This window comes from Mauremys reevesii, linkage group 2 (genome assembly GCF_016161935.1).
Source record: "Mauremys reevesii isolate NIE-2019 linkage group 2, ASM1616193v1, whole genome shotgun sequence".
Taxonomy (NCBI): domain Eukaryota; kingdom Metazoa; phylum Chordata; order Testudines; family Geoemydidae; genus Mauremys; species Mauremys reevesii.
This window is the reverse complement of record NC_052624.1, coordinates 71,245,824-71,268,730: the sequence shown is the minus strand read 5'-3', so window position 1 is coordinate 71,268,730 and position 22,907 is coordinate 71,245,824. Positions and strand designations below refer to the sequence as shown.

The 22,907-nt window shown below is 47.5% G+C and overlaps 1 protein-coding gene across 11 annotated transcripts in view; it reads right to left on the bottom strand.

Annotated features, from left to right (window-relative positions):
- RARB (retinoic acid receptor beta) overlaps positions 1-22,907 on the bottom strand; it is a 513,024-nt gene that overhangs the window by 267,031 nt on the left and 223,086 nt on the right. For all 11 annotated transcript variants that reach the window (XM_039523137.1, XM_039523135.1, XM_039523136.1 and 8 more), the window contains one exon: positions 21,419-21,932. In XM_039523137.1, coding sequence (XP_039379071.1) covers positions 21,419-21,596 — 178 coding nt within the window. In that variant the 5' untranslated portion in view covers positions 21,597-21,932. The remainder of the gene's footprint in view (positions 1-21,418; positions 21,933-22,907) is intronic.

Genomic DNA, 22,907 nt, shown 5'->3' with positions numbered 1-22,907 from the left:
AAGATGTGTGGTCCCAATCTGTATTTCACACATTAGCACATATATGCGCCATGCACCCAAGTCCAGAAATTCTTCACCGCAGCGTCCATTGGCCCACTTATGCACAGTAGCTCTCCTCATGCTTCCAACCCAGAGTGTAACAGGCCGTGCAGGTTGACGCCTCTGCAGTTCCTCTGTTTACCACAAATCCAACAGGATCCAAAGCAGAGGGGATGGAGGGTGGGTTGTGATATATAGATAGTGACCATGTATCTCGAAGAATCTCCAATTACACTAAGTAATCTTCAGCACTCAAAGAAAAATGAACCCTATGTATATTCTACATGCGGGTGATTGGCAAGCAGTGTCAGACTGGGGACAGGTAGAAGGAAGCCGGTAGCAAAGATGCTTGCAATACTGCCAATCTGACTGCTGCATTTGCAGCCGAGGCATGAACTACAGCATAGTGTGTTGCAAACATATGGCTTGCCCTGCAGATGTCCTGCAGTGGGACTTTCAACCAGAATGCTGTGAAGGCAGTTGTGCTCACACAGAGTGAGCTGTGACACCCCCAGGGGGAGGAATTATAGCTATATCATAGCACTCTAAGATGCATCCTGAAACCCACTTAGAAATTCTCTCAAGAGGATATGGCTTACCCAGGTGATCTCTCTGCGATGGTGATAAAAAGTCTCAGCGATTTCCTTATGGATTTGGTTCTTTATAGATAGAACACAAGGGCACACTGGACAGCGAAAGAGTATATTCTCTGGTCGTCAGAGGAAACATGGGGTTTTGGAAAAAATACTGGTAAGTGTACTGTCTGATTGATGTCAAACTCAGAGACAATCTTGGGCAGAAATTTGGGGTGTAATCAAAGAGAAATCTTTTCTTTGTGAAATGCTGTTTAAGCAGGGTCTGCCTTGATGGCACTGAGCTCACTGGAATTTCAGATTCTGAAGAAAGATTTTGAGTTGCCACATGTCCAGGATGGGTCTCCACCCTCTGTGTTTTTTGGGAATTAGGAAATATGGGGAGTAGAACCCCCACCCATGATAAGGAGGCAGGACACACTCTATTGCCCCTTGGTATGAAAGAGATTCTGCTTCCTGTTGAAGTATCACCTTGTGAGAGTGGTCCCTGAAGAGGGACCAGGAAGGGGGGGTGTGAAGCAGGAGAGAGAGAAACTCTATGGATTATCCCTGATGGATAATCTTTAGAACCCAAGTGTCTGTAGTGATCTCATTCCAGTTGTGAGCATAGAGTGTAAGACCACCCAAAAAGGTGACAGAGAAAGAGTAGGGTGGTATGAGTGGTGGCACATGGTTCTTGACCAATATATCAAAAATATCCCATGGCCGGTGGTTGGGCATGAGTAGAGGCCACAGCAGTAGAGGGGCCAAGAAGCGAGACCTCAGAATCCTCTGGTGTTCCATGGAAGCTCAACAGGGTGCTGGTAATAAGGTGCATGAGGAAGGTGTGGCCTTGGTCTATAAGGCTGCCTCTGGTGTTTTCTCCTGGGGGCTGGAGTATAAATTCTCAGGCAACACAGAATCGATGAAGTCTTTTAGTAAGCGCAGGGACTCATCCACTTTCTCATTAAAGAGGTAGGACTCATCAATGGGGAGGTCCTGGTCTTCCCTAGGAAACCCTGATAATTGCAGCCAAGAGTCCCTCCTCATGACCAAACCAGTGGCCAAATTTATGGAAGCTGCATCTGTGGCATCCTCTGCAGCTTGGAGAGCTACCTTTGCCACTAGCTTCCCCTTACCTAAAAGTGGATGAAATTGGGGCCTGTCCTCCATGGGAAACTTATCTCTGAAGTCCGCAAGCCTAGAATAGTTATTGAAGTTGTATGTTGCTAACGAAACTTGGCAGATGATATTGCAGGCCCACAGAGGAGAAGACCTTCCTCCCCAGGAGGTCCAGTCTTTTAGAGCCTTTATCTGCTGCAGTGGCCCTTTGATAGTGCAACTGGGCTCTTTCTGTAGAAGCCTACAGTACCAATGAGTTGGGGCAGGATAGGAAAACAAAAATGCAGCTCCTTTGGCAGGAACAAAATCTCTCTCTTGACTTTTTGTGTGTATGTGACAGCACAGGATGCTGGAGTGTGTCACACCATGCTGGCCCATTCTAGTATGGCCTCACTGATGGGAAGGCCCACCTTACTGGGTCTCTGCACTTCAAGATGTCCAGGAACCAGTGCTAAGAATCCTGGACCTCCTTGAATGGGATCTATAGGTCTCTGGTAACTCTTTGCAACAGTTCCTGGTTCTGGGGTGGTCATCTGGTGGAGAAGATGAAGAAAGAATGACTGCTTCGTCCAGAGATAATGAAGAGGCACTCAACAGAACTGTCAGTACCTGCAGATCCAATTCCAGCTCTCCTTTCTCATACACTGATGGAACCGGCTGGAGAGAGAAAGAGAGGTGTGGTCTGACTCCTGAGAACAGCACAGACACTTGCTATATGGATACCAATAAGGCCAGAAAGAGGGGTTAATTAATTGTGTGGGACCCCAACAGAATTGCTACCAATGGTCCCTGGGGGGAGGTCTTACCCACAGGAATGGTAACCATAACCCATCGACTGCCTGATGGGGCTCAAGTGTCTCCATGGAGATACTGGCGTGGTTATCTCCTCTGACTCATCCATGTCTGAGAACTGTTCCATCAGTAGCAGCAGTGCTATCGGTACCACGGCACTCCTGCCGGATGGCTGGAGACAGGTCTGCTCCTGGGATACTAATATAGACTTTTCCACCAAAGTAAGAACATCCTTCAGGAGGGCAGGACTGGAAAAAAGTGAAGGCTGTGGATAAGGAAAGAATATATCCTCTGGTGTTACATATGTCTCCATGCACCCTGGTGATCAAGAGGTTCCAGCAGTCAAGTCTGAAGGACTCAGTGCACCTGTGGCAGCTGGATGGTCTTTAGATAAATGAGGCAGCACTTGTAGACAGAACCAGTGAACATCTATCCTTAAACTTTGGTACCAAGGTGACTGATGGAACCAGTGGATTTTCTTTTTACATGCTTGGCCCTCCAATCTGGGGGTCTTCAGTGGAGCCAGTTCCACGCGTGACATCTCACCAAACCTGGACAGGCTCAGGGAGGAGGCATGTTTCTTATGGACAGTCCTTGAAGAGGATCTGTCCCTGATACCATGAGTGTGCACACTACTTTCATGGGGAGCCCTACAAGAAAAGACCTTGGGCTTAGATCCTGAAGGCTTAAAATCACGTGCTTGGAGGAGTACTGCTGGTCAATTGAGGCCAATATACAGAGAGGTGGTTTCTCTGGCCCAGATCGGGCAGGGACCTCATAAGCTTCTCCATCAGGTGCTTTCATAGGCAAAACTCCCGGGCTTCTTGAGTTCTGGCTGAGAAGAAGCCACAGATACTGCACTTTGCAGAGATATGTGCTTCACCCAGACCTAGTACAGTCACCACTGATGTTCATCACTGATGGAGAAGGCGCGAGGGCAAGAGACACAATTCTTGAATCCCAGGACTCGGGCATAGTCCCGGAGCTGGGAAGAGGCCCCCCAACTGGTGGAAAAGAAATTCCTATGCTAACTATAAACTTTAACTACTAACTATTAAGCTAAGATATATAACTATTTACAAACATTTTCTTTCTTCACTGGTTAAAGAACAGAATGAAAGAGGACACCATTCCGACTCAGGCCATGTTGTGGTAAGAAGGAACTGGAGAGGCGTCAATCCTTACTGCCTCTTATACCCTTGGTCGGGAGCATGAGGAGAGCTACTGCACATGTGCAGGCCAACAGACCCTGCTCTGATGCATTTCCAGATTTGGGCTCATGGTGCACATTTGTACCCATGTGTGGAATACACATAGGGACCAGCCCTTGAAGAATACAAACTTGCAAGCTTTATGTCCACTTTCAAAAGTCTACAGCACCGCATGACCAACATGCTTCATAACAATACATAGCTCCATCATTCCAATTTGAGCCAGAAATATATTCTTCTATTCCAACAACACATCATAGTGTGAGAAAACTTAGAGAATTCTGACAAACTTACCGCCACATGGCCTGAGGATTATATTCCTTTTGAAAGATTTACAACAGGGGTCGGCAACCTTTCAGAAGTGGTGTGCCGAGTCTTCATTTATTCACTCTAATTTAAGGTTTTGCGTGCCAGTAATACATTTTAATGTTTTTAGAAGGTCTCTTTCTATAAGTCTATAATATAGAACTAAACTATTGTTGTATGTAAAGCAAATATGGTTTTTAAAATGTTTAAGAAGCTTCATTTAAAATTAAATTAAAATGCAGAGCCCCCCAGACTGGTGGCCAGGACCCTGGCAGTATGAGTGCCACTGAAAATCAGCTTGTGTGCCGCCTTCAGCATGCGTGTCATAGGTTGCCTACCCCTGATTTACAACATATTTCATTAGCAATATATAAAATCAGCAGTTTACATCAACAGAATATTTCTTTCAAAGAACCAAGTAAGAGGCCACAGTTAAAGTTGGATAAGTGCGATATGTCAGCTGGGGTAATAGTGAGTGATGAAGATCTCTGCAGTAACAGAGGAGTAGAGAGATCCCTTAACTATTTATTTCAGACTTCCTAACATCTGGCATTGTTGAATTTTATATTTTATTTCAAGAAGAGGGTAGGAAAAGAGGTAGGTTGTTAGTTTCAATTATAGATTCTTTTTAACTAAATGTTTTGTTACAGAATATCCTTGTTTCAAGGTCCACGAGTGGGGGAACAATTCTGTAATAGAACTAATGATACCTACCACTTGTAGACATTAGCAAGTCCATGGGCACTAGGAAGAGAACTTATGGGGATAAGTGCTAGAAACAGATTCATCCATCTGTATGCTCACAGGCTTAGAGAATTTCTAAAAATTGGTCCTTACCTGAAAGCAGGTCTACTCTGTCCCTCTACCTGCAGAACTGATTCTCAAGTCCAGGAAACCTTGTTGCTAGTTTCTTAAGTGGCTTACACCTATGGGATAACCAGGAATCACTCTGATAGGGTGGAGTTACAAAAGGAGTCATGGGCATTTAGTCTGAGGGAAGAGCTATTACCAAGTAGTTTAACTTTTAGGGGGAACACATTTAAAGTGTTATGCTTCATAGAGCACATTAGGAGATGACAATACCATAACAGAGATCCAAAATTTATCAGCTGTACTTTAAACCTGTTCCTATCATGAAACCATCACAGAACATATTACATAGTTTTGTGAATCCAACAGTCTGATTGTTTTAGAAGTCTCAGACTACATGAATCCAGGAAGAATTGAAGGCACCTTGTTCCAAAAGCAGAGAGTCTTTTAAGGTTAGGGCTGATGTCATTAGCAGGATATTGTATTGGGGATCTCATATCAGATTTGCTTGCATGATACCATATTGCCTGACCGTAAATAAATTAATATTCAAATTCTGCCTATCCCACCTTCTGAATATAAGAACTATGTTTAAAAATAAAATGGGCACAGGTGATGATAAAAGGCAATGTCTGAAGACAGCTGGCAATTGCAGAGGTGTGCAAATGGCAATGAGTATATGGCAAGCCTTCAGCGTGAGATGGGATTTAAAGAAAGAAGAGGCAATAAAGGTGAAAAGCAGACTACTCAGAAAGCTGTAACTACTGAAAAACATAAACAGATGAAGTCCTTTAAAGTTTTAACTCATATCGGATTTTTCCCCTAATTCGATACAGATATAGCAATATTATTAGACTAATGTGCAGCTGTTGAAAACTATAACTACGCTGAGTGAAAAAAATCCATCACATATTTACTGTGATTCAACCACCACTGGAAACATTCCACTCTTGTAGCACTGTAAGATGGAGTGGGAACTGGGAGTCCTTGACCTTCTAGGTAATTAAGGGAATAGAGATATATTCTTGTTTTATTAGAGATACAGAGAGACACTGAACTATTTGAATAGCTGAAGAATTTGCCTGTATTTGCCTGTTCCTAAGTAATGCGTATAGTTTAGCACTCTCTTGGGGGCAACACATCGTAATGAATATCTGCTATTCATATTTAATGCAATCTACCAAAGAGTGCTTTTGGGAGGACTTTTTGTGTCAATACAATGATTAACAAGTGAACTGGAAAAGTAAATGAATGCCTACAAGGGGTGGAGCTGGGGAAACTATGTTGTAACACACTAAAAATACTGCATTCTATTGTATTCGTTTAATGATGTCAGTCAGTCCATATCTATTCCCACACCCTCCCCCCCCAAAAAAAGAATTTGAGCTGGAGCCCAGGTTGTAAATAGCCAGCAATAATGTAAGAGAAAACCTTCCTAATAGAACATAATGTTTTAAAACAACAATCTGCCTCGCCTGAGTATCTCAAAGAAGACGGTTACTCACCGTTGTAACTGTTGTTCTTCGAGATGTGTTGCTCATATCCATTCCATGTAGGTGTGTGCGCGCCGCGTGCACGTTCGTCGGAAGACTTTTACCCTAGCAACTCAGTGGGTCGGCTGAGCGCTCCCTGGAGTGGCGCCACCATGGCGCCGGATATATACACCAGCCGACCCACCCACTCCTCAGTTCCTTCTTGCCGGCTACTCCAACAGTGGGGAAGGAGGGTGGGTTTGGAATGGATATGAGCAACACATCTCGAAGAACAACAGTTACAACGGTAAGTAATCGTCTTTTCTTCTTCGAGCGATTGCTCATATCCATTCCATGTAGGTGATTCCCAAGCCTTACGTAGGCGGTGGGGTCGGAGTGAGATGTTGCAGAATGCAAACTGCTGAGCCAAAGGCTGCATCATCTCTGGACAGTTAGATCAAAGAGGCAAAGGTCTGGATAGAGGACCAGGTAGTAGCATGACATAGCACCTGGAAGGGTATGTGAGTTGGAAAGGCAGCAGAAGAAGCCTGAGCCCTGGTGAAACGAGCAGTAAGGTGGCTCGACGGAACATGGGCCAAGTCACAGGAGGTGCAAATGACGTCACCCAAGATGGAAAGCTCTGGGAGGAGACAGGTAGGCCCTTCATCCGGTCTGCCAATACAACGAAGAGTTGGGGGCGTACAAAAAGGCTCATCCGCTCGACATAAAAAGCGAGCGCCCTACGGACGTCTAGGGAGGGCAAATGTGCTCCCGTCGCGATGAATGGGGCTTCGGAAAGAAGACCGGAAGGAAGATATCCCGAATGATATGAAAGGTCAACAGCACCTTAGGGAGGAAGGCCGGACGTGGTCACAACCGCCCCTTGTCCTTACGCAACATAGTGTACCGTGGGTCCACTGTGAGAGCCCGAAGCTCGGAGACTTGTCCAGCCGATGCAAAGGTTACAAGGAAAAAACTGTCCCTCAGGACAGGTATCTCAGCGAGCATGTTGTCAGTGGTTCGAATGGAGCAGGCATAAGTCTGCTTATAACCAGGTTGAAGACCCAGGAGTTGGTGGGGGCGGCGAACCTGGGGGCATAAATGCCCCAAGCCCTTGAGGAACCTAGAAACCACAGCGTGTGAGAATATGAAGTGGCCACTCTCCCTTGGGAGGAAGGTAGAGACGGCTGCCAAGTGCACCCTTAATGATGAACTGCGCCAGGCACTGCTGTTTGAAGATCATAGGCAATCCAAGAGGAAATGGATCAGAACCTCTGTGGGGGAAACATTGTGTTTCGTAGCAGCAAGAGAAAGACTGCCAGTTGGGCGGATACGTTAACCGAGTGGAAGGCTTCCTACCACCCAGGAGAATCCTGTAGAACCGAGGCAGAACAACATAACTCAGATCGGTTTAGGCCCACAGCAGGCATGCGGAGATGTGCAGGGATTGCAGGTCTAGGTGGTAAAGCTTGCCGTGATCCAGCGTTATGAGGTCTGGGCAAAGAGGCAGGGGAATCAGTTGGCTACCGACAGGTCTAGCAACATGGTGTACCAGTGCTGCCTGGACCACACTGGAGCGATCATGATCAGATGCGCTCTGTCCCTGCGGAGTGTTAGGACCTTGCGAACCAGCGGGAGCGGTGGGAAAGCGGACAGCAGACGGCTCGTCCACGGCATCAGAAAAGCAGCCAAGATCGAGCCCGGGGAGAGGCCTTGGCATGAGCAGAACTTCTCTCTCGTTCTGTTCCCGCGAGAGCGAAGTTCCGGAAACGTAATGGATAACATCCGGAGGAATCAACCACTTGAGAGACAGGAAGGAACTGCTGAGGCGATCCGCCAGAGTGTTCCGGACCCCTAGGAGAAAGGACACTACCAGGTCCGTCGATTGAGCTGTGCAGGAGTCCCGGAGCTGGATAGCTCCCTGCAAAGAGAGGAGGACCGTGCTCCTCCGTGCTTGTTTATGCAACGGGTGTCCGTTGTGTTGTCTGTGAACACCGAGACACAACAGACTTGTAGGTGCTGCTGAAGCTCCTGGTACACAAGGCAGACTGCTCTCAACTCCCGGACATTGATGTGCAAGGGCTGCTGTTGAGCCAACCAAAGGTCTGGAGTGGGAAACTGACCCAAGTGAGCACCCCAGCCAAGAGATGGGGGCGTCCATCATGAGGGACACCGAGGGTGAGGGTGAGGTGGATCGAACAGCACCCCTGCACACGTCAGGGAGGGCGTCGACCCCTAGTCGAGGGAGCCTAGGACGCTCGGGGGGATCGAGGCGACCATGACCATGCTGTCTCTGGCTGGGTGGTACACTGAGGTGAGTCACGATTAAAGTGTACGGAGGCGAAGCCTGGCATGTTCGGTTACGCACGTGCAGGCAGTCATGTGGCCCAGAAAACCTAGGCAAGTTCAAGCCAAAGTTGACGGGAAGGTCCGTAGACCCTGTACAATGGTTACCATCGCGTGAAATCAAGGCGTAGGTAAGCAGGCTGTGCGATACTGAAGTCCAGGGTGGCCTCAGTTAAGTCTATTCCCTGAGTGGGAATCAGGGTGGATTTCGCTATATGGAACACCAGGCCTAAACGCAGGAATAGGACCTCGTCGATGCCCACACGAGTGGTAATTTGGGCCCCGGTGGCCCCTGGAATGAGCAAATCGTCCAGATACAGAGTACGTGTATCCGACGGTGGCGGAGAGGGCGGCGACTACAGCCAGACACCGTGAATACACAGGGGCTGTATAGAGGCCGACCGGGAGGACCGTAAACTGGAAATGACGGTTGGCCACAAACCGGAGGTACCTTCTGTGCGGAGGATAAATGGCGACGTGAAAATACGCGCCCTTCATATCGAGGGCGGCATACCAGTCTCCGGGATCCAAGGATGGGATGACGGTCCCCATGGATACCATGCGGAACTCCAGGTATATCATAACTTGTTGAGCTCCCGCAGGTCTAGGATAGGTCTGAGACCTCCCTTCACCTTGGGGATCAGGAACTAGTGGGGCTAGAACCTTTTGTCCCTTTCGTCCTTGGAACCTCCTCTATAGCTCCGATGGTGAGGAGCGCCCGCACCTCTTGCAAGAGGAATAGCTCGTGAGAGGGGTCCCTAAGAGGGACGAGGAGGGATAGGTTTGCTCGATTGGTGGTTGGGAGGACCCTGATTTTGGCCCTTTAGGGGTACCGACCAACACCTACAACTGCCTCAGCATCACCTGCTGGCAAAGCCCTGTTGTTGTCTAGGTGCAGGGTAAGGGCGGTGAGGCTGGCGGAAAGGTCGGCAGTGAGACATCGGCATGTACATGCCGAGAGGGAGTGCATAGTGACTTCGCTGTCCTTTGGGCCTTGCAGCATAGGGTCAGTTTTGAGAACAGGCCTTTGTCACTGAAGGACAAGTCCTGTATAGTGTGCAGGAGCTGTGAGGGAAGGCTCGATAACTGGAGCCATGAAATGCGCCTCGTGGCAACACCCGAGGCCAGAGTCGTGGCTGTGGAGTCCGCTACATCCAGCAAGGTCTGGAGGGAAGCTCTCGCCACTTTCGGCCCTTTTTCCAGGAGGGCATCAAACTCTTGACGGGAGATCTGAGAAACCGACTCCATAAATTCTCCCACCGCCGCCCATAGTAACGGCTAAGCAGGGCTTGCTGGTTTGCTACACGAAGTTGCAGGGCGCCTGCCGAGTACATCTTATGGCCCAGGAAGTCCATTCGCCTAGCCCCCTTGGACATAGGGGCTGGTCCCTGTAGGCCATGGTGTTGCGTCTCATTGACGGACTAGATGACAAGGGAGCAGGGGGAAAGACGTACATATAGGTGCCCATCGCCCCTGGAGGATACCATGCACATGCATTCGACTCCCATGCCCATGGGCGGGATAGTGGCCACTTGGAGATTCATAGTGAATGCCACCCATCTTGGGAGGTCCTGATGGGCCCCCAGGCCGATTAGGGGAGGGCCCAAGGAGTACGCTTCTGCCACCGCCTCATCTGGGGAGGAGGGAGAAGAAAGGCCGGGGACAAGTGGGTCCTGTGTGGGCTCACGCTCCTGAACGACCTCCTGATCCGGTGGGATGTGGGAATCCGGTGGCAGAACCGGACTTCCTCCGTACCGGTCGGAGGGGGACGGCTAACTGTCGCCCCTGGTACCCAGTGCTCTGACGGAACAGAGCGCGATGGGATCACAGGTAGGCCTTTGGCCTGATGGCACGCCCAATATGTACAGGGCAGCCACTGATGGGGGTCAGGGTCCTAGCCTGGGGCACCCGGAAGACTCTGGTGTGCACATCCGAATGGATGGCCATGGAGAAGTTAAAGCCCTGGGCAGAGTCTCTCTCTCCAGCTCATGGCGCTCGACGCGGCACCGGGGATCGGTACTGTGAGGCCTACCGGTACCGGGAGCGAGAATGGGACCTGCGACCGGAGCGGTGCCGGGAGGCTGACCGAGATCTCGAGGCTCGACGCCGGGAGTGGCTACGGGAGTCCAGTGCCTGGAGCGGTGCCGGGAGCTGGATCGGCACCGAGTGTACCAGGTCGGGGAACGGGACGCTGATCGGTGCCGCGGGTACGACCAGTACCGATATGGGGAACGGTGCCAGGACCGTGAGCGGTGCCGGCACCTGGCTTGGAGACAGGACCGAAAACATCTGCGGGACCGTGATCGTGAACGGTGCCGCTCTGTGGTGCCGATGCAGGGTGGCCTGAGCAAGACAGGCTCGCCGATAGACAATATAACCCGCACCGGCAGTGCCGGGGGTTGAAGCAGCGCAGGCTCTGTCACTGCCATCAACTCCCTCGCTTTGGAAATGTTTCCGGCGTGGAGGGAATAGTGAGCTCAACCACGGCTTGCACCGGGGAGCGTTCAGGCGCTGGACTCAACGGCTCTTGCGTGGCCGGAGTCGATGGTGCCGATATTGTCGATGCCGCGGCAGGTATCAGAACCGGGGAGACTGACTTAGCATAGCGCTCAGCTGCGGAGCAGGCGGCTCTGACGCAGCTGAAGAGCGAGCTCAACCGCGGCTCGTACCGGGGAGCGTGTCGGTACCGGACTCGACGGCTCTTGCATGGCCGGAGTGGACGGTGCCGATACTGTCGGTGCCGCAGCAGGTATAGGTGCCGGGCAGTGTGACTTAGTAGAGCGCTCGGCTGCGGAGCAGGCGGCTCTGACGCAGCTTAATAACCGGCTCGACCATGGTTCGTACCTAGGAGCTTTCCAGCACCGGACTCGACGGCTCTTGCATGGCCAGAGTTAGAGGTGCGGATATTGTCGGCGCCGCGGCAGACATCGGTGCCGGGCGATCCGACTTAGCATAGCGCTCAGGCTGCGGAGCAGGCGGCTCGGACGCAGCCAGAATCTTGTGCCTCTTCATCCTCCAGGAGAGGGATCCATGCTGGGCGGACATCGGAGCTATCGACGGCCGGTGCCGAGAGGCCTTGGCGGTACTGGCGATCCGGTGCCAAGGGGGCGCTCCTTGAAGACTAACCAGCGCTCGGTGCCGAGAGCGGAGGAGCAAGAGCTGCCTCCGTCAGGAGCTGCTTGAGACAAAAGTCCCGCTCCCCTTTGTTCTCGGATTAAAGGCCTCACAAATGCGGCACTTATCTGTGAGGTGAGATTCCTCGAGGCACTTAGGAGAGGATCTCTTGTCGGCATCGGCTTGAGGCCGGCCGAGCATTATAAAACCCTGTGGACCGGGCATCGGACCCGGCACCGGGTGAGGGGAAGGGGATAAACCCCGAACCCCTGTGAAATAAATACACTATACTATACTACAAACAAATAAAGTTAACTACAACTATAAAAATCTGAACTATATACGATACTTAACGAGAGAAACTACGAGTAGCTAGGGAAGTGGAGGTCAGCTAAGCAGCGCTCCACTGTTCCAACGACCGACACGGGCGGTAAGAAGGAACTGAGGAGTGGGTGGGTCAGCTGTGTATATATCTGGCGCCATGGTGGCGCCACTCCAGGGGGCGCTCAGCCGACCCACTGAGTTGCTAGGGTAAAAGTCTTCCGACGAATGTGCACGCGGCGCGCACACACCTACATGGAATGGATATGAGCAATCACTCGAAGAAGAAGTGCTATTTCAAAACCACAGTATTACTATATTTAGTAGCTAGATAAGGGTTCATATAGCATTGTCAGAGTGGATTCTATTCCCTGTCTCTCCCACATTCTTGAACGATTTTATTTTCCAGACATCTACACATGTCCAAAAGACCTATACAGAACAGAATAGATGGAACATTCTATTTTAAGATTACACTTTAAAAACTGCATACACTGGAAAGTATGGAAATGTGTAGTGAAATTACCTTAACTCTGTTGTGGCCACCCCATAGACTCTGCATGTAAAATGGTTATGATTATCTAATAAGTGGATCAGTTACTCACCTTATTGACTTTCTGCCAAAGACCTTTATTAGGATATGTTCACATCTCTCAATCCCTCCCTATACATTCCTGGGACAAATAAAGGCAGGATCCTTGGGATCCAAGTCTTATGGTCAGGGGCTTGAGGACCAGATTGGAGCAATAAGTCACAGGGAGAATAACAGGTGGATCATCATATGATTGTTAATAGCTAACTGATCTCAGGAGAAAGCAGACCATCCCAAGTGAGGGGATTTTTTTTTTACGTGGACTCCATTTGTTTGTGCCTCTAGCCCTCATTTAGGTTTAATCCAGGCCGTTTTTTCTGTGTGGAGGTATTTAAAACTCAATTAAAAATCCCGTAAGGTGCACGACTATTTCATAACATAGCTTAGTGGTATTTGTACTCAGACTGCATTGTGAAGACATTGCTATTTATGTTGCCAGTCCACTAAATATTATATTAAAAGAGAATTTGCCCTTTTAATTCTGGTACATATATGTATTGGCAACAACTGATCTCTTTGGCTTTTATGTAGTTTTCTGATATAAAAATAGAAACTTATTTATTTTAAAAAATGTGAGTTCTAATTCAGACCGCAACAGAAAAAGGCAGCATCGTGTTCAGATGGGGCCTTGAGAGGACAGTCATCCAAGTATGGAAAAATGATGATTCTTTGTTTCCTCAGATAGGCAATGACTACCATGAGGACCTTGGAGAACACCCGAGGCACTGCAGATAGTCCAAGGGCAGTACTTTGTACTGGCAGTAGCCTGTGCCCACAACAAATCGGAGGAATCATCTATGTGCAGGGTGTATGGAAATATGAAAGTACGCACCAGTCCCCCTGTTCCATTGCTGGGATAATAGTGGAGAGGGTAACCATCTTGAAGCATTGCAGTTTGATGAATTTGTTTAGGTTGTGAAGGTCCATGATGGGACGCCAGCCGCCGGACTTTTTCTGAATCAGTAAATAGTGGGAGTAGAAGCACTGTCCCCTGTGGAGGGAAGGGACTTGTTCTATGGCTCCCAATTGCAGAAGATGTTTTATTTCCTCCCCAGAGAATGGAATCATGAAAGAGGTCCCTGAAAAGGGATGGGGAGGTGGAAGTGGCAGGACAGATAGGAAGGGGATGGAGTATCCTTCCCTGATTATCTCTAGGACCTACTTGTCCGAGGTGATGAGACAATAGCAGGTACGAATTGCCCCGTAATCGAGGGAACAATAAAGGCCCTCGTCTTCCTCATCATCACCACTAGTGAAGAGAGGTGCCATTCTTGGTGGAGAGAGGGAGGAGCAGCGTGAGTCTGGAGAAAAGGGTGGAAATGGTGGGGAGAGGTCACATCGCAGAAGAGGAGACTCAGGAGTGTCAGAGACCAGCAGGTCCGTCAGGTATCTGAAGTCATGTGGAGGGGGGAAAAGGCCTCATCGGTGTCGATAGAAGACACAGCTCTGAAGGCAGACATGGCACCGAAGGCAGGGTGTATGTCCCTGAGACTAGGTCAGTGCTGACAGTTTTGCTGGTGCTGAGGTCTTAATCAACGTTGACGGTTTCACTGGTGCCAGAAATGGCATCAGTGCCGTAGCTCCCAAAGGTGGCCAAGCATGGTCCTCAGAGCTGGGAAATGGTGCCAAGGGTCGTAGGTCTGCTCAGTTAGAGTCTTTTGACTGTTTCTTTGAACTGGTACTGGAGGTGCTCAGATGAGCCCTGGAGCTATGTATCCCATCAGAAGCTGAGGTAACCGACCTCGCTGGGGACGGTGTTCTGGTGGGCTGTGCCTCAGAGTGTGAGGAGGAAGCCCATTTCTTGTCATCCAAACGAGCAAGGAATCACTTTCTCTTCAGGGGACAGGGAAAATGAGGACTGGAAGATGACCTGGCAGAGCGTGAGACAGGGGCGCCAGAATGGAGGGGGGGGTCCAAGGCATGGCCCATTCATTTTTTACCATGCCCCCCCCATTTCCCCATCCCCCCCCCAAGGCCCTGCCCTCACCGGCCAGGCCAGCAGCTGGAGCCTGGCCAGGGAGCCTCCTCCACCTGCCCTGGGGGGGGGGGGGAGGCTGAGAGCAGCCCTGGGCCCTGGCCCAGCACTGCAGCCCCCCCACACCACCAGCCGGACTCGAGCTGGGGTAAGAGCTGCACGGGCAGCCACAGACTCTCCTGTCCTGGGCAGGGGGCCCACGGGACAGGCATGGGCTGGGGTCTGCTCTTGGCCCCCCATCCCTGAGCAGGTGGAGGATCCACAGCTCCTGCTTCCGGTTTCGCCAGGGATGGGGCCTCAGGCGGAAGAGGGAGGCCAGGGTGGAGTCACAGAGGGGCCGGGGTCACGGAAGGGGCAAGGCTTCCCTGTTTTTGGGATGACTCCACTGCCACTGGCATGAGGGCCTCTCTGGGGAAGAGTCTGGGGAAGACTCCACTGCCACTGACCTGATGCCAGTCAAAGCAACTTCTCCATAAGGAGAAGTTTCAGTCTAATATCCCAGTGCTTTCTGGCCCTGGGTGTCAGGCCGAGGCAGTGGGAACACTTTTGTGGAACGTGTCCCTCTCCCAGAGAGCAGATACACTGCATGTGGCCAACCCTTACCAGGAAGGTGGCTCCACAAGAAATGACCCTCTTAAACCCAGGGGATCTGGGCATAAGGGTGGAGGGAAAAGCTTCCCAATTGGGAAGGGCAGGAAGTGGGGGAAAACAGAAACTCAAGCTATGAAAGAACTGTAAAGGTAAAGACAAAAAAATAATAATAATTAATTTTTTTTTTATAGAAGAGGAAAGGAGAAGAAGAAGAAGAAAATACTAACTACTGTGCTGCAGATTCCATTCTATTCCAGACCAAAGGCAGTAGAGAAGACACTGGGGGCAGTCGGACTGCACAGCGCTATATATACATTCTGCGCACAGAGCAAGAGGGGGAAGGTCCGACAAACACCGCTAATGAAGATTTCCAGTCCCAGGCACAGGGGGCACTGTTGCACCAACAAGTGGAGAACCCATAGAGACATCACTCAAAGAACTAGCCCAACAGTTGCTGGCGTATGACTCTGACTTAAAAGATATTAAAGTGGCTCTGAGCTCCATTTTCTTCCATGTTGTCTTTGTCCCTGCTTAGGTCCCAAGAAGAATTTCTTTGTCCAGAGTACTATCTGCACATTTTTTCATGGATTCATATCCACAGGAACTGAGAACGAAATGCAGGGCCGCCCAGAGGATTCAGGGGGCCTGGGGCAAAGCAATTTCAGGGGCCCCTTCCATAAAAAAATTGCAATACTATATTCTCGTGGGGGCCCCTGCGGGGCCCAGGGCAAATTGCCCCACTTGCTCCCCCTTACGGGCAGCCCTGGGAAAAATAAACTTTCCGCATCTCAGCACAAACCTAGTTTTGAGAAAACTTCTTTACAAGGTATCACTGGTTCTCAGCATCAGCTAGTGCTAAAAGGCACTAAAGCTCATTAAAAGGGTTGGACAAATATTTTCCATCAAAACTTTTTTTGGTTAAAAAACTAGGGGTTTTTAAAAAGCAGAAAAAAATCATGGACAATGTCTGCTTTCCTTCAAAATTTGTTGTGTTTTTTTTTTTAATTGAAAAGCTGAAATTAGTCTGCCAAAACCTGAATATGGTTTGGGGTTTCAGAAGTGTGCAGCCAAATATTTGCTGCTTGCTGTGTTTGATTGTTTAAAGAAACAATAAAAAAATTCTGCTTAAAAAAAATCCAAAACTTTTGAACCACCTCAACTTGTGACCAAACGCTGAGCCCATCCAGTCAGAGATTTTTCCAGGTTTCTGATACTCTGCTGGCTTCCTTGACTCATATCTGTCTCCATAACTTTGGGTTCATTTAGGTTAGAACATAAGAACAGCCATACTGGGTCAAACCAAAGGTCCATCCAGCCCAGTATCCTGTCTACCGACAATGGCCAATGCCAAGTGCCCCAGAAGGAGTGAACCTAACAGGTAATGGTCAAGTGATCTCTCTCCTGCCATCCATCTCCACTCTCTGACAAACAGAGGCTAGGGACACCATTCCTTACCCATCCTGGCTAATAGCCATTAATGGACTTAACTTCCATGCATTTATCTGTTTCCTAGAGACTGGCTCCATGGGGTCCCTCACAAACTGGAGACGGTTACTGTGGGTTTGTCTTTAGTATAGCTTATGTACATACTCCACGAACTGAGCATTTGAGCTTGGTCCAGAATCTGGGATGAGCCTATGTTGTGAAAACTGAAATGCTCAAAATAGCACATGCATGTGAATGGACACAGGGTGCTAAAATTAAATTAACCCAGGGGGTCTCAAACTGGGGATTGGGACCCCCTCAGGGGGTCACGAGGTTATTACTGGGGGCCGCGAGCTGTCAGCCTCCACCTCAAACCCCGCTTTGCCTCCAGCATTTATAATAGTGTTAAATATATAAAAAAGTGTTTTCAATTTATAGGGGGGGGGGATCACACTCAGAGGTTTGCTATGTGAAAGGGGTCACCAGGACAAAAGTTTGAGAACCACTGAATTAACCCCTCTGGAGCCTCAGGGAATGTAGGGAATGGGGGTCTCCCTTCATAGGGTTGGGAAGGATATTGCTCGTCTCATGTGATCCCTCCCCCAGTGGCTAATTTTAAATGAAGCTACCCTCCCCTGACATGTATCGCCCTATGGCACTGAAATTAAATATAGACTATAATTTGGCATTTGAGAAGTGAAAGGGATGGTAGCCCTAATGGAAAAGCTAACAGCTTGGCTCTTCTGCAAGCCTCAAACTGCTGAATGAGCTTCAGGGTAGGGAAGGCTGTGCCTCCCAAACAGCCTGGCCCTGCCCCCTATCCACTTCCCCACCCTCTTCCTGCCCCCCGATTGCTCCCCCCCTCAGAATCCCCAACCTATCCTGCTCCTTGTCCCCTCACCATTCCCCAGAGACACCACCACCACCACCACCACCCTGGGACCCCACCCCTCCTCCCTGTCCCCTGACTGGCCCGACCCCTATCCACCCCCCCGCTGAGTCCTGAATGCCCACAATCAAACGCCCACAATCCAACCCCCCCAAGCTATGCCCCCTCCCTGTGCCCTGACTGTCCCCGAGACTCCCTGCCCCTTAGCAAATCCCCCCGGCCCCAGCTTCTTACCCCCGGCTCCCCCCTCACCCAGAGCCTCAGTGCGCCACATCCAAGGCTGTCCCTGAACAGCGGTGCAGCGTGGCTCCAGCGGGGCCTGAGCTCCGCCCCGCTCAGAGCCCCGGGGTAAAGGGGGCGGGGCTGTGAGCTTCCTCCACTCAGCCCGGAGCTCGCAGTACTGCCCCCTTACCACGCGGTTCTGAGCGGGGTGGAGTTCAGGCCCTGCCGGAGCCAGGCTGCCGCTGTTCAGGGACAGCCCTGGATACGCTGAGGCTCCGGGAGAGGGGCGGAGACGGGGACGGGTCAGGCTGGGGCAGGAGCTTCAGCCGTTCTCTTGGGGGCCCCTGCGGAGCCCGGGGCCTGGGGCTAATTGCCCCACTTGCCCCCACCCCGGGCGGCCCTGATGAAATGACCCACTGAAGTTCGAAATACCATTACGAAACCAACCATCCTGTAACTATTTCAGTTAATTTTTTTAAAGTAGAAAAGGTTTGTGGTTCATCATTACGGATGCTATTGCATGAGCGTGCACACTGAGTACTCCCAAATGGGACTACTGAAAATCTCTGCTTTGTGCTGCCCAGGGTTAGTACAGCACTAGGTGAATCAATCATGCTTATAAAAGTAATTTTCTTCTTAACCACAGTCTCTCTTTTATTCATTCAATGTTAACATACAGTTCACCTATGTGTAAAGGTAATATTTTTTCTGTTACTGACCTTTTTAGCATTGTGACCAACCTTATAATTATAAAGTATTTTTCACTATGTATCTCAGTCTAAAAACAGAAGTCAAGTCAGAGGTGAAGGAGTCAACGCCATTATCAACATCAGTGAAATTAATTCACTATAACACAGTTCTCTTACTGTAGGCCACTTATGCCCATAAAATTAATCTGTCTAAAAGCCTTTTGTCTCTTTAATAGGAGAAGGGGCTGATGATGAGGCCTCTTATTTCTATGACATGTCAGTTTCAACTGTAGATACAAAATGGCTGAATTTACAAGTACTTGGTATAACGGAAAAAGTCTGAAGTCAAGACAGAACAAAAAATAGTACAGTAAAATAATATGAAGTCTTTCAACTTAAACTGTACCAACTTTGATAGCTCTGAACAAAAGCTGATAAATTACATTGTTTTAAAAAAACTAAAGGGACCAGAGGTCTTTATTCCTGACAGAGTTCCTATTATCTAAAATAGAATATTGAACTCATGCAGTTGAAAGATAAATAGCACTGAGGATACAGTCACATATAGTGCAGGGCTTCAGGCAGATACTGGGCAAGTTTCCCCATATATAGCTTCTCACTACAGAACTGTATTCCCCCAGTGTCCAGTTCTGGCTCTCATTTTAACAGAAAGACTGCTGACCATGCTAAACTGTACCAAACTGTGCGGTAGTTCTGTGAAGTGGAAAAATTAGTTAGGATAGGCCACTCTGACTACTTTCAAAAATCTGAATCCAGGCCTCTTGAGATATAAAGTCAATGCACTAGGTTCCTGTCTCGGGGCTCCTGAATGATTTATAAATAACTTACCAGAACTCTAAAGGCCTAAATTCAAAAGAGGCTGCCACTTCTGTAAGACCGGAAAGCAAAATAAGTGAGAAATATCAACCAAAAAGGCCAGCTGTCTTGCAGGGATCTCTTCCCCTAAGAAATTTTTGTCCCATTGAGCCTCCTCAACATTTCATAGAGAGGCCATAATTTTCATACACAGGTACCTAGTGCTAGGCTCTGAAGTGACCAGATTTTTATGGTCAGTGAAGTCAATGAGAACTGTTGGTGCTCAGCAACTCTAAAGAATCAGGTTAATTTTACTTGCGTATGTAAATATGGATAAAAGTGTCTGACTTAAGGCAAGCACCTTTGAAAATACTGAAAATTGGAGCATCAGACCATGACAGTGGAGACTTAAAGAGACATTCCCATATTTTCAAAACTGGCCATTTGTTTTGAGTGCCTAAATATACATTCGGCTTGATTTTTTGAAAGGCTGAGTAGTCACAACTCCTACTGATTTGATTTCAACACTATCTTAATGTAATAAGAACATGATTGTGCATATACTGTCCTATATATTTTGGATATTTACCAATACATGTCTTAAAAAAGGCGCTGTGAACTAATCACATGCTATTTGGTCCATGTGACAGAAGAACTTTCTTGCAATATCAGAGCAAAAACTCAGTTCAGTATTCTGATCACTTCTAAAGGGACTGTGAAATCAAATGCTTAAAATGTTTTCTAACTTGTAGCTGTTTCTTCTTTACATCCTATAAAAGAAATCATGTAGTGCAATAAAACAGAAGAAACTAAGAGTCTGACCTTGGAAACAATATGCCTGCATGTGGTCTCACTAAGTCTACACGCATGGGGAAATCACGTCCCTCTTGAAGTTAATAGCAAAACTCATATTTATTTGAGTAAGGAGAGGAGCATTCACAGCAAGGTCCTTTAACAAACATCTGTACAATAAATGTGAGCTGTGAAATGAAACAGAATACTCCCCCAATATCCCACCGAGCATGCATTGCTTTTTCTCACGTAGGGCCTAACTCTGCACTGTTACACCACTGAAAATATAAAGTAACTCACTTTCCTTAAATGGTGTTACACTGGGTTTACACTAGTGTAACTAAGAATATCACTTGGACCAATGGCCCTTCCTTTCAATGCATTTGAAAGTAAGTCCTAGCAAGAAACATGGCAATGTTCATTAAAAAGCACTGAACAACTCACTTTGGCTAGTACACTTAGTAATTTTGAACTCCAGCATTTTAAAAAGGATATACCAGACAACAGAGCACCATATCACTGCATATGTGTTTCAGATGCATACGTGGGGGTTCTATGTGCAGCTACAGAATCGGGACCTTAGTATGGCACGCAACAGGGAAGCAAAACAAAAAAGTACTATTAATTATGTACTAACATAGGCAATAGCTATTTGCTAATGAGAGATGAAAATATTTTTCTGTGTAATTTGTTAAAAACACATGTATGGTCTGACCAATCGTGGTATGATAAGGTATCACCACAGCTACTAACAAATAACAACGTAAGATTTCCTAATGTCTAGCAGGTTTTATCATGATTTGCATAGTTGGAATATTTCATACTATTGCATGTTCATTATCTTTTTTTTAAAAAGGCAAAGAAAAATAAAAATCATATTTCAAAATAAATTTGTTTTGAAAGAAAGGGCAAATGAACAGCTGTAATTAACCTTACAATAATCAACGTGTTCATTCTTCAATAAACGAAATTACAGTAAAGCCTCAGAGTTATGAACATCAGAGTTACAAACTGACCAGTCAACCGCATATCTCATTTGGAACTGGAAGTACACAATCAGGGAGCAGAAGAAACAAAAAAAAGGAAAAAAGTACAGTACTGTAAAGTAAACTAGTAAAAAAAATAAAGGGAAAGCAGCATTTTACTTCTGCATAGTAAAGTTTCAAAGCTATATTAAGTCAATGTTCAGCTGTAAATTTTTGAAAGAACCACCATAACATTTTGTTCAGAATTATGAACAACCTCCATTCCTGAGATATTCGTAACTCTGAGGTTCTACTGTTGTAAATAACAGCCATAAGAATCAATAACTGGGCACTTACTTGCAGGTGATGGGGTGCTGCATCCACTTGTTGGTGGGTTACCCTGGAGTCCATGAAGGGAAGGAAGTGAAAGTCCACCAATGACTGGAGGAAAAAGTAATGGATATGGGGCTGTTGGATAGTGATTCATATGTCCATTCACTGTTGGTACTGGACACGTGTGGCTGCTGGTTGTCATATTAATACCTCAAAGGCTATGAGGTGTACAAATACTATGTTGCATTACTCCAGGCCAGGAAATGAATATCTCAACTTGTGAATGGAAGAAGCTGACAAACCTGCAGGTACTGCTTGAGCTGGATTGTGTGAGGATGAGAAGATAATTCACTAGATAACAATCCTTTATTTCATTGTTGCTTTCTACTGTTTTTTCCAGTACATTCTTGCTGTGCAGATTGAGAATAGAAAATCTTCTTTTCCTAATCTGTGCATGTGGTGTGCAGTTCAGATGCTTATTTAAATAACTTTTTTTCTGGAAAGATAGCTTCACTCTACAGATGCATGCTGATTTATTCTGGAGGGGAAAAAATAAAATATATTGGTATATTATGCATAAAAGCTGAACATCTTTCTGTTCTGTGCTTACTTTGTAAAGAGAAGTATTTACCAGTGTCCCATAACATGGGCCCAACAATCCCTGGGATGAAATCCCGACCCAATTAATTTCAATGGGCCAAGATTTCAGCACTGAATGTTTTATTGCTAATCAGACACAACTTCTGTTTTAAAAACCACCAAATTCTGAACTTTGATCAACTAAATTAGCTGAAATCCTGATGGGGAGGGAAAAATCAAGTAAAGATTAAAGATACAATATATCAACACAAGTCAAATCCTAGAAATATATTTGGGGTGTATTTTTTTTAAAGTGTGTTTAGCAAATACAGATCATGCATTTTCAGTCCTGAGGACTCATCCCCATAACAGATACAGAATGAGTGGCTGCAGTGCAAACTCCCCACTCTACTTCACCAGAATGCCTCAGTTCTGACCCAAAAGAACCACCTCTGTGGTTCATTGTTGATAGCCCATTCAATCCTTGACTTCTTGTCTTAGGGTACTGTCTATACTGGAAACATGTATTAACTAACCCAAAGACAGTGTAAACAAGCCCTTAGACTGCCAACAAATTTATCTAGAAGTGTAAATAATTATAGTGTTTTATATAATGCACTTTACTTGGGGCTTCCCTTGAAGAACACTCAGAAACTTCAGCTATTTCAGGCTGGTATAATGGTAAACTACACTTGTGCTCTTCTGTGGGCGTCTCTTCTGCTTTCAGGTGCAAGGGAAGGTGGTGGTTTCAATTTTTAAATCCATATCAATGGGGACTTAGCTTCCACCCTCCATGCCTCATCAAAATAACTGAGATGCTCCTCTTTGTGCTAGTCTCTAGATTCAAAGTCTTGAACTGGAGGAGGAGCATTTTTGGTGGTGTCCTAAACAGTGAAATTTGCTCCCTCTGAATGTCTAATTTATCTCATTAGAT